This window comes from Physeter macrocephalus, chromosome 9 (assembly GCF_002837175.3).
Source record: "Physeter macrocephalus isolate SW-GA chromosome 9, ASM283717v5, whole genome shotgun sequence".
NCBI classification, from domain to species: Eukaryota; Metazoa; Chordata; class Mammalia; order Artiodactyla; family Physeteridae; genus Physeter; species Physeter macrocephalus.
In genome coordinates this window covers 314,133-331,722 of record NC_041222.1, presented here as the reverse complement: position 1 = coordinate 331,722, position 17,590 = coordinate 314,133, and the positions used below count along the sequence as shown (strand labels likewise).

The window sequence follows — 17,590 nt, the reverse complement described above, 5'->3', positions numbered from 1 at the left end:
TGGAATGTTCCTCACTCCAGCGATCTCGGGCAGTCCTTTCCACTAAAGCAGTTTTCCACCCATGCTTGCACCTGTGATTAAAAACCACCTAAACCACCATGACCAAATGGGACAGCCAAGTGACTAATGGCAGGGAAACAAAGTTCTTGGCGCCATCATGCCCAACTCCCTTTAGGCTAGTGCCCAGAAGCCCCTTCCAGGCGGTACTTCAGGCTGCTTGGGTAGCTTTGTCTCAGTGTCCAGGTGTTTGAGGTTCATTCATTTCATATCAAATAAGGTGAAAGTGAGTGATGAGCTCTAGAAACTCAAAAGGAACAGAACTAAGGAAAAGACAAGTGAGAGGCTTAGGAAAGGTGAAAGCATTAATTAGAAAATGGCCTGTGACTGGTTTAAAGCAAAACAGGGTAGGGCTAGGAGCTGCTAACTACAGAAGAGGACTCATAAAGGTCAGGCTCTTTGGTTGTCCCATCAGTGGTTCTGAACCACAGCTGTACACTGGAATGGAGAGCAAAGCCTTGAATCATGGGCCCTGGGCCCAGAACCCACCAAATGATTAAATTGGTTTGGGATGAAGAGCTCCTTCCCTGGGTGTTTATTATGTTTAACTCCCCAAGTTTTCTTTCTGACCAAGAACTTTTTCTTGAGGAGCTCCATGAATGTGTCCCCAAAAAGCAGACTTCCTTTCTCGGTGTTCTGAGCTAGTCCCATACAGGACAGAAATGTGTTGTCCACAGATTGCTGCTTCATCCCCAGATTCTGTCACCCTGGCCTCAGTGACCACCATTTGACCATAAAGCCTAGGCTCCCCGAAGGAAGAGGCATCAGAAAGTCCACTGGTTGTCAAATAACCCTTTATTATTTTTCTTTGCAGTTCTTAACTCTGTGGAAAAGAAAAAAAAAAAAAAAACCCTCTCAATAATAGGACAAAAAAACCTCATCTCCCAACCCCGCTATTGAGCACTTCTAGAATTTTCCACCTTTCCCCCAAGGATACATTAGCTTCCCCTTCAGTTTTCACCCTAATTTTAAGCAAATCATTGCATTAAGTCACTTACAGCTGGACATTCCACCGCACCACTGTTGATGTCATCTATGATGTCGTGAGGGTGGCGGCCATCAACATTGCAGCCCACAGACTGGGCAGTCCCCAGGATCTCTTTAATGGTTCCTATAATTAAGAAAAGGGGGACTCGGAGGGCCTGCCGTCCCTCACAATCCTCAGATACCAGTGGGGAAATACAGGCAAGGAGAGGAGTAACTATTTTATGGAATACAGAAATAATCATCACTGCTCCCCTAATCCACAATTCATAGCTCCATATATTTAAAAGCTCTGAATGCAGAAATGTCCACAGGTACTATGATACCCAGATTCTTTCAAACCCAGAAAGACACCACACCCCAATTTCAGGTCTTACAGAATAAAGTCCCCTCTAAGTGGGAAAATGCCACTAAGTGAATACATCTTGCGTGACAGTTAAGGTGGCCCCATACTGTTCTGTTCTTACCAGAGAGTTCTCTAGCTAAAGATCGATGCCGCATCTGTCTGGCAATGCTGACAATCTCATCAAAAGTGATGTTTCCACTGTGCTTAACTGCAGAAAATAAAAAACAGCAAAAGCTTTGTGACCACCTGAGGCCAGAGCAGAGCACACCAGTCAGTCGTCCCTCATCCATTTCTAAGCTGTTCCCATGCTTTCGGCACAGAGTCATCCACATGAAGAACAACCCTGTTTCCTAAGCTGGGGTTTAGTATCAGCTCACCACTGGATTGCACCAGCCAACAGAAAACTGGTCAGGTGCAGTGGCGGGTGGCTAGGGACAAAATCAAGTCTTTGCTAACCTTATGTGGAAGGGACTGTTTTGAAGAGGAGAAAAAACACGCTGAAGTGACTCAGGTTGATTAAAGCTGTCCATAGGGTCTCTCATCCAGCTAGGAAGCTGCTATTTCTTGATTACTAGTTATCTTAAGTTTCTTCACCCTGCCTGAACATGTCCCTCCTGCAAGCGTTGAGTGGGATCTGTTCCACACCAGGGATTGGGGAGAGCCACATGGCACTTCTTGGCAGTGCCTAGCTCTGTAACAGCTTAACAAATACCTGTGCCATCCCTAGGTTTCATTAAAGGGAGCACGTGCAGCTGTGTATCAAACACTGGGCACACAATACCACTCACATACTACCAGGGAAAAAGCCACTCACTGTTTTTCTGCTTCTTTCTGTCTCTTGGCGGTTCCTTGAGGGCTTTGATGATCAGGGCAGAGGCAGAAGGTACCACCTCAATCTGCGGAAGAGATTCTCAATGGGAATAACATACCCTACCCCACCCTCCAATGAGAACAACCAATACTACCATGCACCTTGGCTCTCAGAATCCATGGGCCAGATTCCGCATTTACTGTACATTCAGGTTAATTTTCACAACCTGAAACACCTCCTACCCCAGCAAACATAAGTGATTTACCCAATGTCTCAAAAGTGAGAAGAGTTAATATCTGACCCATGCTCTCAAAAGCCTTCCCCACAGATAAAATTGCTCTTACCTCACCACTGGTGGCAGGTGACCATGTCAGCAAAAAACCTTCCTCCCAGGAATCCCTACCTGTGCCCTCCCTCAAACCAAGTACCTGGGCCTGTCGGTTCTGAATGGTCAGTTTCACTGTAATCCTCAGACCCTTCCAATCACCAGTTGCCTTGGCGATGTCATCACCAACTTTTTTTGGAGACTGCAGAAATAAAAGGTATATAATCACACCATGCCCTACATCAAAGCAGTCTGAAAATCTGCCCAGTCCTTCTCACTTGGCAGCACAAGCAAGCTGTCTGAAACACGTTTAACTTTGCCTGCCCAATCAAGGCATGGCTATCACCATACTAAACTGGAAAACTGAGGCTGCAGGTTTAGTTGGTTCAGGGCTGTAAACTGCAGGTTCAAGGCCACAATGGGACCAGGGCCCTTATCTACCTACCCTCTCCTAAGGACCTATGTGGTAATTTTCAACTCTCTTACATTTGAATCACCGGGGGCCTCTTTAAAGACACCAGGTCCTTGTGTCTGACCAACCCTAGTCAATCTGTGGTGATGAGGTCTGGGCACTTGACCCCTTTACAATTCCCTAAACAGCAGAGATGTCCAGTGAGTGCCAGCTGAGCTAAGGGCCAAGGAAGAGTAATGAGGACACTGCTTAAGCAAAACCATGGTGGGAGAGCTTTTCAGACAGGAGACCACTGCTCAAGCAATAAAGGCCTGATTATATTCAAGAAAAAGGAAGTTCAGTAAAGAGTATAAAATGGAGGACAAAGCAGGTAAATAGGTCTGCTCCTAGGTAAGCTAATCATATTAACCAGTAGGTTCAGAGCAGAGTTGTTAATACAAGCTGCTGTACCGTTCACCGAGATCTTCAGGTCACACCCCATTTTATCTAACCAGCAGCCATATGCCCACCTCCCTAGGAAACAGGCCAAGTAGGCTATGCGGTGTCACTAAGCCACTCGTGACTTCAAAAACCTCCTCTATCCCGTCTCTCAGGGACACTAAGAGCAGTAGCTAAGAGGCACTGGAAAGTTACAGGTTCAAGGTACCAGGTTCCATCTTTACATACAACCTTTCTGTGATGGCTAGTGCCAGTTCAGGCCTAGCCGGGGATGGCAATCGCTCACCGTCAGGGGCACCTCAGACACAATCGTGTTTGCACACGCCAGAGTCGAACTCTACTCTCCGCATACAAAAAGCGCCCCTCCACAAGGATGACTTACCAGACCCAGGGGGCCGATCTTGGGGGCCAGGGCAGACGTGGCACCGACTTCCCCACCGGTGCACCTCAGGTACACTGGGAGAAAGAAAGGATCAGTGCCTCCGCAAGGGGAGCCCGCAAGTCACAGCCCTCCCAACCCATCTTTCCGGGCCTGGCCCCACCACCTTCTGCCTCTTCTCAAAACAGCCCCAAGAACCTCGGGGGGAGCGAGGCAGGACACCCCTCCCCCCAAGGCGTGGACCGCTCCAAGCGCCACGTGGGACAGCGGCCTTCCGCTTGGCTACCGCTGCCATGGCCCACACCGCGCCGGCGTGGAGGAAGCCCCGGCCGCCGGCCAACGCAGCCTAGGGGGACGCGCCCGGGGACAAACCTTACCCTAAGGGTGGGGGCTGCAAAGCCACCACAGGTCATCCGGTCCTGCCCCCCCATCTACACGTGGGGAAGCTGAGGCCCAGAAAGAGGCTCGGCCAGGACCACACAGCGCCCTGAACGCAGCACCAGAAGACCAGCCTCTAGGGGGCAGCGGCTCTAAAACCCGCCGTGGGAAAGGCAATTGCGGCGGAGGCCGCAAGCCGGACGGAACGCGGGGAGGGATGCTCCATCCCGAAGCCCCGGCCACATCTAAAGCACGCACCGACTTTGATCTCGTTGGGGTCGAACTTAGGCGGCATGGTGGAGGCGGCTGGTGTCGGATGAACCCGGATTCGGGACGACCGAAGAAAGTTGCACCTGAGCCTCCTCCGAGCCGAAAACCGAAAGACCGGAAGATGGGGCACTTGCGCCGGTTAAAGGCCTGAAAGCGCGGCTCTCGCGAGAACTGCCGTTTCCGCCCCATCTTGCAGCGACGCCCTTGGTGCCATATTGCTTGTGGGCAGGCACCTAAGGCTGAAGGCTGGAGAAGCAGGCACCGCGGTGAGCTGTAGCTAGGGGTTCTGAAGGGGGGTTCGGGGCAGTTCTCCCGGGGGAGGCAGACAACAGAGCGCTGCTCCCGAGATCTCAGGCTCCGTTGCTGCCCATTCCCCCTGAGGGTCACCCCATAGTCCCTGTCGCTCTATCCCAGAACCCCGCCCATCTCCTGCGGGTCCGCACCAGCATTCCGAGACCCCACGGCCACGGCGATCCCCTACCCCCTTCTAACTCCCTCGTGATGTGGGCATTTTAGCTATTAAAACAATTTTATTAGAGTCTAAATCCGGTCCAACTCTTAATTCTAAGATTCTGCGGTCTTCGGTCTCAGACTTCGTCATCCTGGTCTGCATGACTTTCTGAGATTCTGAGTTTCGGTCCCCAGCTCCTGCGTTTGGAGGAGAGCAAACTGTGGCTCCGCCGGGCCTGTGCCGGGTGGTCTGTCACCCGGCGTCCATGACCAACACCTGCGAGTGATCGGCCTGCCTTGAGGTCCACCGGAGGGAACGAACGTCGGAGACCTGTGTATCCGCAAAGCAAGGTTGGGCACTGCCCACCCCAGCCAGGGGAAGAGGGTGTGGCTCTTCCTATCTGTGCTGGACGTCGGGGGAGGGGATGGATGAGGCGTGGACATACGGGAGCAGGTCGGGAAGAGCTGATCTTCTAGGAGGAATGGAGGAGAGGTGGCCTTTGGGGAGGAGGTGAGGGAAAGTTAGTCATTGGGAGGCAGGAGGATAAGAGCTGGTCATCAGGGAGAGATGGGGGAGGGCTGTTTTTAGATCATTCCCCATCCCTGCAGACAGGTGGGGTGACAAGAGGAGCCTGAGCCAGCTCTGCAGGCTTGGCCAGCTCCCCAGACAGCCTTCACCTCTATTGGCAGGGACCTGTGATCTCTACGCCTCCCCCTGAGGAATGGGTGTGTGTCTTCTTCAACTGCATCTTCTCCCTGGCCCCTTTCTCCTTAGATCCTTCAGCTCTAGTAGGCCCTGAATAAATGTTTGTTCGATGTGTGGTGCTACGTGGTTAACATTTAGTGGGCACTCATCATGTGCCAGGTACTGTGCTATGGACTTTGCAAATATGGAAATCACCGGATCCAAATAGAACCAAGTGTTGATAACATTATTACTCACACTTTACAGATGAGGAGACTGAGGCTCAGAGAGGTGAACCAAGGGGACATGGTTGGTGGGTGACAGATCTGGGATTCAAAACTAGTTAAACAAAGAAAAAACAAAAAAGAAAAAAATTCTATTTCATCCCAAAGCCCATGCTGTTAACCATAAGCTTCCCTATATGGTTGCTTCCTGGCCCATCGCTGTCCCATATCAAATCTGATATTTTCTGGTACCGGGCAGGCAGTGAGTACCTGGCTTCTGAGTTCAGAACGGTATACTTAGTGTGTGCTCAGTTACTGAAGCACCAAGGAGTTGGGCAAACTCCACAGGATCGGGACTTGAAAGAGCAGAGTTCCAGAGCGGTTTTGCTGCAATCCAGGCTGTATAACCAGATCGCTGAACATGATGAGCATCGGTTTTGTTACTATAAAGAGGGCTGTGGTGAGAATCAAATGGAATAATAACTGTGAGAGTGGCAAGATGCCTGAAGATTGCTGTTGAATTTTTATTTAGCTCAGAAATCCCTTTGGTTATGACGTAGTTGAGTTCCCCAGGGTCCAGGTCAGGGCTGGCTAAAGCCACGCAGTGTTTGGTTTGCTGATGCCACTCTGATAGTCTTTCAGGGCCTACAAGGGATTCATCAGCCAAGTCTGTTAGAATCCTCAAGGAGCATCCTTGGCGAGGACCTGAGGAAACTTCTCCAAGTCAACCCCCTTGTCTAACGTGGAGGAGAGATGGGGGCCCAGAATGGGGAAGGGGTATGCCAGGGTCTCACAGTGGGTCAGGGGCAAATGCGGGCTCAAACCCAGGTCATCTGGCTTGCTGTTGTGCTCTTTCCACATACTGCTGCTTATTTTTAGTCGACAAAGAACAAGGAGTGCTGAGCACCTGCTGTGCCAGGCTCAGGGCACAGATTGATGGTCAAGATGGATACAGCCCCTGCCCACGAGGAGCTTACAGTCCAGCAGATCAGCTACATGCTCTGTGTTACTGTGCTACCTGTCCTGGGTGTTGGGGACCCGTGACAGAGTCCCCAGGCCCTAACTTCTCTCCTACGCCCTAGTGTTGTGAAGATTGCTCCAGGAAAAAGGAAGGATGCCACTCTTCTTCCGGAAGCGGAAACCCAGTGGGGAGGCTCGGAAACGGCTGGAGTACCAGATGTGTCTGGTGAGGGAAAATGGATTTCCTCTGAGTCCATCCCCATCGCCACCTCTGCCCCATGCAGCAGGGCTCCACACTGCACTTGCCCTCCATAAGCCGATCACACTTCTCATTACTCGTTCACGCTCTTCCCTGCTGGACCTCAAGCCCCATTAAAGCAGAGATCATTGGTCCACCTTCAAAATGGACTAGTTGAACCGGATGGTGTCTGTGATCTCTTGAAACCCCCTAACCCTATGTCTCTTTGCCTGATTTGTCCACTCTGGAAGGATGGACCCTCTTTTTTTAACTCTTTTTATCCCTAGGCAAAAGAAGCTGGGGCAGATGACATTCTTGACATCTCTAAATGTGAGCTCTCAGAGGTAAACTGGGGTGGTGGTTTGCCTGTGAATTTTTGTCCAGCCTTCTTTCTTAGATCACGTGTCCCTAGGAAAGATAGATGTGGACTGAGGCTTTTAGAAGGCCAGAAGCTCCTGTCAAGAGGCGTTTCCTTAGATTTTGTTCTTGTCCGAGAGAATTGAGATGATCTTTTGGCTTCAGCATAGTCTTCAAGAGTCACAAAGTCTAGAAAATGTACTCACGGATTCCTAGGGCACTGGGAGAGCCTGGGATTCTCTGCCAAGCACCAGAGATCTTTCTTTTGCCTCTCATAGCATTCCTGTTGGGGGTGGGGTGGGTGGGTGGGCAGGCAGTCACCCGATAGCTGATTGGAAGGGAGGGCTGACCACCCGAGCAGCGTTCCTCCCAGCTTTCCCCAGGCTTAGACTTATTCACCTCCTGCGCCGTCTCTCCCCAGCGCGTGTGCCACTCAGAACGCAAGTTAAAAACTGGCAGGAGGGGAGGCACTGATTCTTCTTTATCTTATCTTAGATTCCATTTGGGGCTTTTGCAACATGCAAAGTTCTGCAGAAGAAGGTGAGACAGATCTTCATTTTCAGAGAATTATTTATTGCTTGTTTGCTTGTTTGAAATCAGGTGGGAATTCTAAGAGTTGTCTTCCTGGCACAGACATCCCCCTTCTCTCTGAATCGCACCCTTTCAGTCTGCAGCAGGTGTGTTCACGGGAGAGCAGGCTTTGGCATCAGGCAGCTCTGGCTTTGCAGTCCTGGCTTCGCCCCTCCTGAACTGGGCAACTTCCTTAGGCTCTTACATCTCAGTTTCTTCATCTGAGAAGACATCTGAAATGAAGACATCCGTAGTTCTACTCTCGCAGAGCTTTAATTAGAATTACAAGTGAGATAGGTAGGCAGGTAGAAAGAGAGATAAATGCCCCGAGTATAATGCCTGCCACATAGTAGACACTGAGTAACCACATTGTTATTAATAATAAAAACTACGGGACTTCCCTGGTGGTGCAGTGGTTAAGAATCCACCTGCCAATGCAGGGGACTTGGGTTCGAGCCCTGGTCCGGGAAGATCCTACATGCCTCAGAGCACCTAAGCCCATGCACCACAGCTACTGCGCCTGTGCTCTAGAGCCCGTGAGCCACAACTCCTGAAGCCCACGAGCCACAACTCCTGAAGCCCACACGCCTAGAGCCCATGCTCTGCAGCAAGAGAAGCCACCGCAATGAGAAGCCTACGCACCGCAACAAAGAGTAGCCCCGGCTCGCCACAACTACAGAAAGCCCACGTGCAGCAACGAAGACCCGATGCGGCCAGAAATAAATAAATAAATAAATTTATTTATTTAAATAATAATAATAAAAACTACACTCATTTCATTCTGGTCACCCAGGGAAGATTAGAGTGGAATGAATGATTTTTCAGAAAGGCATTGCAGACTTGAATGCAGATAGGTAAGAGTATTCTAAATGAAGTATCTAAATGAAGGTAGGTAAAATGTGTTCCATACCAACAGAGTAGTGAGCTCCTCGACACTGGCAGTATCCATGCAGGGGTTGCCGCCTCACAAAAACAGCAATCGATGACTCGGATTGAGCGCTGGACCACGTGCCAGCCCTGGGCTAAGTGGTTTCTGTCTGTTAGCTTGTTTACCATCAATGGCAGCCCTCAGACAGGAATTTTTTCTTCTCTATTTTCCACAAGAAGATACTGAAGCTGAGGGAGGTTAAGATCAGGTCAGCTGCACGGGGATCCCTTCTCGGGATGGAAGGTAGAATTAGACCTCTAAGGTCCCTTTCACCCTGGAAATTCCAGATTTTAAGGTCATCTGGTTCCACATTTGGAGACATCCCTTGTGACATCTGCAAGAGCAGAGAACTGGGCAGGGCGGGGCCGCTAGCAGCCTGTGCTGAGCTGGCTGCCCCGCCTCCACCTTCCCTCCCTGCTGCTCTTCAGCCTAACATGTCAAAAATCTTTTCCACACAGGTGTTGATTGTCCACACGAATCACCTCACTTCTCTGCTTCCTAAATCCTGCAGCCTCCTGAGTCTCGCCACCATCAAGGTACTGGGGCCCTTCTCCCAGGCGTCAGGGACTCTGCGTGGTGTTCCAGGTGGTAGCCAGCATCCGTGCTCCCTTCACGCGTCCTCTGTCAGAGTTTATGCCAGACGTGCCTAGTGTCATGGTGACTCTGGGGTTTAGTCAACATGGTCTATCAGGCACCTTGTCTGCGCTTTGTGTGGGGTGCAGCTGCAAAGAGAAGCAGCCACAGGCCCTGCCCTTAGGGAGCTAGGTGGAAATGCAAACCATAAGCTCATAGCAAGTGAGCTGGCAGAGAGCAGGGAACATATGTATAGGTATAACTGATTCACTTTGTTGTAAAGCAGAAACTAACACACCATTATAAAACAGTTATACTCCAATAAAGATGTTCAAAAAAAAATTTAATCTTAAAAAAAAAAAAGAGCAGGGAGACCAATGGGCCCAAAGAGGAAGGAATAGGAGGGACACCAGGTGTTGTGTGGTCAGTGCGTAAAAGCTTGGTGAGCTGGGGCACCTCCCTCCTGGCTGTCAGCTCCCCCAGGACAAGGACTGGGATATAGTCACAGTATATGTGAGGTGAGACCCCAGGGTGGTTCCACAGGAACATAAGCTGTGGCAGTGGGTACACACACTGGGAGGAAAGACAGGCAGTGTAGGCATCAAAGTGGTTTTTATGGCTCATGATGGTGTGCAGGGATTAGGGGTCGTTTTTACTTCTCCTTTTTCTGGTCCAACATGCATTATTTTTATAATCAGAAAAAAGATAACATTAAAAAATGTTTATGTTTATGTATATATTTCATATATATGCATTTTATAGTACGTATGTGCACACACACACATATATATATATCCTATTGTTTGCTCATTTTCATTGTTAAAAACATTAGGAAATACAGTTAAGCATAAGGAAAAACATACAATTTCACACTCTAGGGAACTACTATCAATATTTTATTGCATATTTGGTAGTATTTTACTATGCAAATATGTATTTATTACCATGAGGTGTTTTTAATGTGAATATCTATGCATACTGTTTCATAGCTTGCTTTTTTCACTCAACAGTAAAAATAAATATTTGATAAATAAGAGAATGAAGTGGTATGATACTTTTAGAAAGGAAATGAGGTGGAATGATCATTTAGTCGGGGGAAGGGTCGGTGCTCCTGCTTTCAACACCAGAGGCATGGGGCACCCCTACCCTACCTCACCCTTGTCTCTCCGGAGCCTGAAATCAGAGGGCCTTTCTCAGCTGGTGACTTCTAGGTGTTAAACTTGTTCCCCTTCCTCAGGTTCTGGATCTTCATGATAATCAGCTGACAGCCCTTCCTGATGATATAGGGCAGCTGACAGCCCTCCAGGTATGGCTTCAGGAAACAGAAAACCCACCTCTGACCACCTAAGTAAGAAATGGCAGCCACACAGACCTGGAACGTTCTGGTCGCGCTCTTTGTAGCCAGGACTGCACTTGGTGCCACCGGCTCCTCCCCCTTTGCTCTGAGATGCCCAGTGATGGCGTCAACATAGCAGTCTGGGCTGTGGGCATCTCTCCACCATATTTTTGGCACGTGCTTTTGGGATTTCACCGTGAGCTTCCGCAACTTTAAAGAAAAAGAGCACCCAGAGAGTCTACCTTTTCCAAATCATGAGTTCAGCACTCTGACTCACCGTCTCACTCCTGCTCCTTGTCAGTGGCAGCCCCTGCATTTACTGAGCGTTCACTGCATGCCAGCACCGAGCTAAGCATTTCGCTTGCGCTGTCGATTGATTGATTCCTCACAGCCACTCTGTGAGGCAGGTGTTAGCATCATCCCCGGTTCAGAGAGGAAGACGCGCTGTCCTTCACACTTAGATTAAAATCCCTTCTCTTCCCTGTGCCCCATCAGACCCTGTACGCTGGGCCCTCCTGTCTTCCCAGCCTCCTTTCCTCCTCCCTCCCCTCCGCTCTCTGCACTCAACTCCCAAAGCCCTCCGGCCCTCTGCGCCCCAGCCCCGGCAGGGCCTCTCCACAGGCTCCTCCTTCTGCCTGAGTGGCTCTTCCTCCATCTCAGCCCAAGTGTCCCTGCGAATCCTCCCCGACCTCCCCACCTAGGTGGATCCAGCTTGTTCGCCTCCGTCTCAACCCGCGTATTTCCCTGAGAGCACTGATTGCGGTCTGTAATTACTAGTTATGCTCAGCTGGCTCCCCTCCCGAACTGTCGTCTCTGAGCCGGCCGCGTCCTCACCTAGCATACTGCCTCCCACGTGGAGGAGCCTCAAGATGACTTGAATAAACTGCCCTGCGAGGTGGGTGCTGTTATCACATTTACAGAAGAGAGAACGGGTCCAGAGGGATGACTGTACTTGGCCAGGGCCACACGGAGAACATGTGGATGAACAGTAGTAACTGCCCCCACTGAGAGAGAGCCACAGTGAAGAGCCGGGTGTAGGATCTTTGGGGAATTGTTTACGTATATATATTTTGTAGAAGTGCTGCATTCACTGTTTCGTAACCTTTGGATACCTGATAGTAACTCGTAACCATCCTTTGGTTCATCAAACATTCATCTGCAAATATTTTTATGTGCTTCCCTTTCCATCATATCTATTTCTAATGGCTTCCTCGTGTGTCATCCTGTCAGCCTCGCTCACCTCAGGATGCCACATCCTGGAGGGAGTGTGGCCTTCGGGATCCAGCGAGCCCGGGTTTCAATCCCGGCACCACCAGCTGCCGGCCTTGAAGCCTTGGGCAGATCCCATTGCCTTTATGCAGCTCAGCTTCCTACTGCTAACACTGGGATAACTAGGCCTCATCACGTGCTGCCTCACCTTGATCCCTGCATCTGCTCGTCCCCTTCTTCCTCCCGCCCTGATTGTGGGGCCATTGTTGGCTATTTTGTGGTCAATGTAAACGATACAACCTCAGCAAGAACTAGGTTCAAAGTCTGGCTTTGCCCTCCTGGACACATGACTTCACCACTCTGAGCCTCAGTTTTCCCATCTCTCAAATGGGATCATAGCAATCTTTATCTTCCTCACAGGGCTGTCAGGAGATAAAGAGGTGTGTGTGGTGCCCGGATGACGCCTGGCCTGAAGCAGGGTAGACACTGTTGTCTGTGTGTACACGTTCTCATGCCATTTTCCCCTCTTTCTTAGGTCTTGAACGTGGAAAGGAATCAACTGACGTATCTCCCGCGTTCCATTGGGAACCTGATCCAGCTCCAGACCCTCAACGTGAAAGGTAGGGGCCAGGAAGCCCTGTCCATGTGACCCTTGGTCAGCTCTGGGCTGACCCAACCGGCATCCACAGGGTGTGCCTCCTGAGAACCATTGAGCATGAGGGCAGCCAGCCCCCAGGTGTCACTCTAAACTGTCTGACTTCCTGTCTAGTCCATCTGTCTTCATGGTGACCAGAGACAGGGCATCTGGAGGGTTCTTGTGACTCCTCCGAGCCAGGGCCTCACAGGGAGGAGGGCAGACGATGTTGACAGCTAGGCCCCCGAGGCTCAGGGGCCTAGCTGTTTAGAACAGTGGTGGACTGACTGGGCGAGAGGGATTCTGAATAGTGCTTCCCGCCACTGAAGAGCACTTCCAAATTCAGCGGTGCTGTGAGCCTCATGACAAGTCCCTGAGGTAGGGAGAGGAAGGAGATCTTATCCCCAATTTACACGTGAGGAAAACGGGGCTCAGAGAGCAGTGACTTGCTCCAGACCACCCAGTGCGATAGCGACAGAGCCGAGATTCTAATGCGTGCCTCCCCGTACCCCCAACTCTTTCATTTCTTGTTGGCCTTAGCACCTTCTGTACAGAATGCCCCAGTTTACCCATTTGTAACATATAAACAATGATAAAAATAATGGTACCCAACTCACTAATCACTTACTGTGTGATAGGCACTGTGCTGAGCACCTCATATGCATAACCTCATTGACTCCCTCAATATCCCTATGAGGCCACATAGTATTATCGTCTGCATTTTACAGATGAGGGAACTGTGGTCCAGGGAGGTCGTCAGTTTTCCAGAGTCACTCATCTAATAAGTGGTGGAATGGGAACTTGAACCCAGGTCACTGAAACTCCACTGCCGTGTTTTTCCTTATGGAGCCTCAGGTTCCAGGCCCTGGCACATGCCCCAGGCTCAGAGGGGGGCACCCTCCTCCCTGAGTCCTCGCAGGAGTCAGGCAGGAAGATGGTGAAGGGGTTTGGGGGTGCTGAGCTGTGCCATTGGGATCCCTCCAGACAACAGGCTGAAGGAGCTTCCAGACACCTTGGGGGAGCTTCGGAGCCTGCGTACTCTCGACATCAGCGAAAGCGAGATTCAGAGGTTGCCGCAGATGCTGGCGCACGTTCGAACCCTGGAGGTAGGTGGGGAGATGTTCTCAATGGGGTCCTACATGGCCTTCCCACCGCTCCCCTCCCACATTCCTAGAGGCCTGCCCTGGTCACAGGGTGCTGGGGTCACAGAGATCTCAATGTCCTCAGGGGCTCACAGAGCCTGAAGTGTGAACCGTTGTAATTATGTGACTTTTGCTGCCATGATGGAGGCAGAAAAGCAGATTTCTAGAATGAAGAGATAATGCCAAATCCTGATGGGGTTAATTAACATTCTATGAAAGACATGGTATTTGAGCCAGACCTTGAAAGAGGAAAAAGCTTTGGAGAAGTAGACACGGGTAACGGGAGCATTCCAGGTGGAGGAAACAGTTCGGGAAAAGGCAGGAGGTGGGAAAGCCCAGGACACCTTAAGGGAAGAGCGGGGGAAGCTGATGTGGTTGGAAGTTGCTGTGCCTGGAGGGTCCAGGGCATAAAGAGCCCGGGCGCCGTCAGGGAGGGAGTGACCTCAGCTTGGAGCTGCAGAAACTGAGGTTCATCAGAGCAGGGGGTAGTGGGCAGGGGAAGGTGAGCACCGGGGACACTGTGTTAGTCTCCCAGGGCTGCCCTAATGAAGCGCCCCAGGCTGGGGAGCTTAAACAATAGACTTTTCTTCTCTCACGTTCCTGGAGGCTGGAAGTCCAAGATCAAGGTCTCGGCAGGGTTGGTTTCTTCTGAGGCCTCTCTCCTTGGCTTGTGGATGGCTGTCTTCTCCCTGTGTCCTCACATTGTCCTCCCTCAGTATGTGTCTGTGTCCTAATTTCCTCATCTTTTAAGGACATCAGTTGATACTGGATTAGGGCCCAGACAGGTGACTTTGTTTCAAACTTGATTACCTCTTTAAAGACCTTACATCTTGATCGCGTTGAGCAGTGAAGTGAACGACATATAAAGAGGGGTCCCCTTGTGTCTGCAGACTCTGAGCCTGGACGCGTCATCCATGGTCTACCCCCCACAGGAGGTGTGCGGCGCCGGCACCGAGGCCATTCAGCAGTTCCTCTGCAAAGGTAAAGCCAGGCAGCCTGCCTCCTTCACTCAGTGAGCACCAGGCGTGACCCCTGGGACTGCTCTGCGCCAGCCAGGTGCCTGGGGGAGGCCATGGTCCCTGTCTGCTCAGAGCTCTCCAGATCTGGCAGGAGAAACAGGCAAAGCAGATCGTCACACAAGGAAGTACGATTACCGATCGTGGCTACAAGAGAGTAGAATGTGGCGTCTGGTTTAGGCTGGGCCCTTGGGGAAGGTCTTTCCAAGAAAGTGGCTCGACTGAAACCTGAGGGATGATTAGAAAAGAGAGAAGGATGTTCCTGGCAGAAGGAGGTGCATGTTGAAGGGCCTGGAGGGGCGGGGGAGTGGGAAGCATGACGGAGAGAAGGCCAAGTGGCTGGGTGCAAAAGTAGAGGCAAGAGGAACAGACGAGGCTGGAGAGGGCACCCGGCCGGTATCAAACAGGAGAGGGATTTGATCAGATTTGCTTTTTACAAAGACTACTCCAGCTGCAGTAAAGAGGAGGGATTGGAGGAAGCAAGGACGGGGACCAGTTAGGAAGTCATTGGGGTCGTCCAGGAGAGAGGCCACCGTGGGTTGGACTTGGAGGAGTGTCTAGAACCCAGGGCCACTCCCGGACTGGGTGCCAGGAGGGGAAAGCAGTACACCCAGTTACCTCCTGTCAGCCTGGATGTTCTTAATTAGGGGCTCTTGTCCACCTGTGGAAATTTTAGAACATGGCCAAGACTTGCGTACATATGGTCATCTGATTTATGACAGAGGTGCCATTGCAAAGCAATGAGAAAGAAAAGCAAAGGTCTTTTCAATAAACAATTCTGAATCAATTGGATATTCATGTGGGGAAAAAAAAGAACATTAACCTTTTCCTTAGACAGGCAGCACCTACCATAAAAGACTGATAGATTAGATTTCATTAAATCAAAAACTTCTCCTCTTCAAAAAACACCATATGGGGAAAGAAAAAGCAAGCCATAAAGTTGGAGTTGATATCTGCAATGCATACATATCCAACAAAGGACTTATTCCTAGGAGATAAAAAGAACTGCTACAGATCAATAAGGAAAAGCTGTTGTCAAAAGACTTGAATCGGAATTTTATAGAAGAGAATATCCAGAGGGCCAATAGTATCTGAAAAAAGTGCTCAAAATCATTTTAGTCAATTTAAAAAATGCAAATTAACCCAGGGATGCAAGGATTCTTCAATATACTCAGATCAATCAATGTGATACACCACATTAACAAATTAAGGAATAAAAACCATATGATCGTCTCAATAGATGCAGAAAAAGCTTTTGACAAAATTCAACACCCATTTATGATAAAAACTCTCCAGAAAATGAGAATAGAGGGAAACTACCTCAACATAATAAAAGCCATATATGACAAACCCACAACAAGCATCATACTCAGTGGTGAAAAACTGAAAGCATTTCCACTAAGATCAGGAACAAGTATGTCCACTCTCACCACTCTTATTCAACATAGTTTTGGAAGTCCAAAATTAATATACAGAAATCTGTTGCATTTCTATACACTAACAATGAATCATCAGAAAGATAAATTAAGGAAACAACCCCATTTACAATCACATCTAAAGAATAAAATACCTAGGAATAAACTTACCTAAAGAGGTAAAAGACGTGTACATGGAAAACTATAAGACACTGATGAAAAAAACTGAAGATGACACAAATAGATGGAAAGATTTACTGTGTTCATGGATTGGAAGAATTAATATTGTTAAAATGACCATACTACCCAAGGCAATCTACAGATTCAATGCAATCTCTATCAAAATACCAAATGCATTTTTTTACAAAACTAGATCAATTAAAAAATTTGTATGGAAACACAAAAGACCCCAAATAGCCAAAACAATCTAGAGAAAGAAGAACAGGGCTGGGGGAATCATGAAGTCTGACTTCAGACTATACTACAAAGCTACAGGAATCAAAACAGTATGGTATTGGCACAAAAACAGATACAGATCAATGCAACAAAATAGAGAGCCCAGAAGTAAATCCATGCATTTATGGTCACCTAATTTATGACAAAGGAGGCAATAACATACAATGGAGAAAAGACAGCCTCTTCAGTAAGTGGTGCTGGGAGAACTGGACAGCTTACATGTAAAAGAATGAAATTAGAACACTACCTAACACTGTACACAAAAATAAACTCCAAATGGATTAAAGACTTAAATATAAGACCAAACACTCTTAGAGGAAAACTCTTAGAGGAAAACATAGGAAAAACACTCTTTACATAAACCACAGCAAGATCTTTTTTGACCCACCTCCTAGAGTAACAGAAATAAAAACAAAAACAAACAAATGGGACTTAATTAAACTTAAAAGCTTTTGCACAGCAAAGGAAACCATAAACAAGACAAAAAGACAACCCTCAGAATGGGAGAAAATATTTGCAAAGGAATCAACAGACAAAGGATTAATCTCCAATATACACAAACAGCTCATGGAGCTCAATATCAAAAAGACAAACAACCCAATCCAAAAATGGGTGAAAGACCTAAACAGACATTTGACCAAGGAAGATACAGATGGCCAAGAGGCACATGAAAAAATGCTCAACATCACTAATTATTAGAGACATGCAAATCAAAACTACAATGAAGTATCACCTCATGCCAGTCAGAATGGCCATTATCAAAAAACCTAGAAACAATAAATGCTGGAAAGGGTGTGGTGAAAAGGGAACCCTCCTACACTCTTGGTGGGAATGTAAATTGATACAACCACTGTGGAAAACAGTATGGAGTTTCCTTAAAAAAAAAATAGAACTACCATACGACCCAGCAATCCCACTACTGGGCATATACCCTGAGAAAACCATAATTCAAAAAGAGACATGCACCACAATGTTCATTGCAGCACTATTTACAATA

At 48.8% G+C, this 17,590-nt stretch overlaps 2 protein-coding genes and 1 non-coding gene across 3 annotated transcripts in view; 1 reads left to right on the top strand and 2 right to left on the bottom strand.

Annotated features, from left to right (window-relative positions):
- Positions 1 to 834: 834 nt before the first annotated feature.
- RPL12 (ribosomal protein L12) lies at positions 835 to 4,531 on the bottom strand. The gene is made up of 7 exons (XM_007101761.4): positions 4,389 to 4,531; positions 3,756 to 3,829; positions 2,627 to 2,725; positions 2,202 to 2,283; positions 1,509 to 1,595; positions 1,056 to 1,168; positions 835 to 880 (listed from the first exon to the last, which is right to left on the bottom strand). The coding sequence occupies exons 1-7, from the start codon at positions 4,423 to 4,425 to the stop codon at positions 875 to 877; spliced, it is 498 nt and encodes a 165-aa protein (XP_007101823.1). The 5' UTR covers positions 4,426 to 4,531; the 3' UTR covers positions 835 to 874.
- Positions 1,683 to 1,812, bottom strand: LOC112065589 (small nucleolar RNA SNORA65). Its single transcript, XR_002892121.1, has one exon. It is a non-coding gene; the product is annotated as a small nucleolar RNA SNORA65 (small nucleolar RNA).
- Positions 4,532 to 4,586: 55 nt separating the features above from the next.
- LRSAM1 (leucine rich repeat and sterile alpha motif containing 1) overlaps positions 4,587 to 17,590 on the top strand; it is a 51,025-nt gene continuing 38,021 nt past the window's right edge. Inside the window, exons 1-10 of the mRNA XM_007101768.4 lie at positions 4,587 to 4,666; positions 4,970 to 5,201; positions 6,842 to 6,945; positions 7,245 to 7,301; positions 7,810 to 7,854; positions 9,271 to 9,348; positions 10,623 to 10,691; positions 12,466 to 12,550; positions 13,549 to 13,670; positions 14,597 to 14,687. Of these exons, the coding sequence (XP_007101830.2) occupies positions 6,874 to 6,945; positions 7,245 to 7,301; positions 7,810 to 7,854; positions 9,271 to 9,348; positions 10,623 to 10,691; positions 12,466 to 12,550; positions 13,549 to 13,670; positions 14,597 to 14,687 (619 nt within the window). The 5' untranslated portion in view covers positions 4,587 to 4,666; positions 4,970 to 5,201; positions 6,842 to 6,873. The remainder of the gene's footprint in view (positions 4,667 to 4,969; positions 5,202 to 6,841; positions 6,946 to 7,244; positions 7,302 to 7,809; positions 7,855 to 9,270; positions 9,349 to 10,622; positions 10,692 to 12,465; positions 12,551 to 13,548; positions 13,671 to 14,596; positions 14,688 to 17,590) is intronic.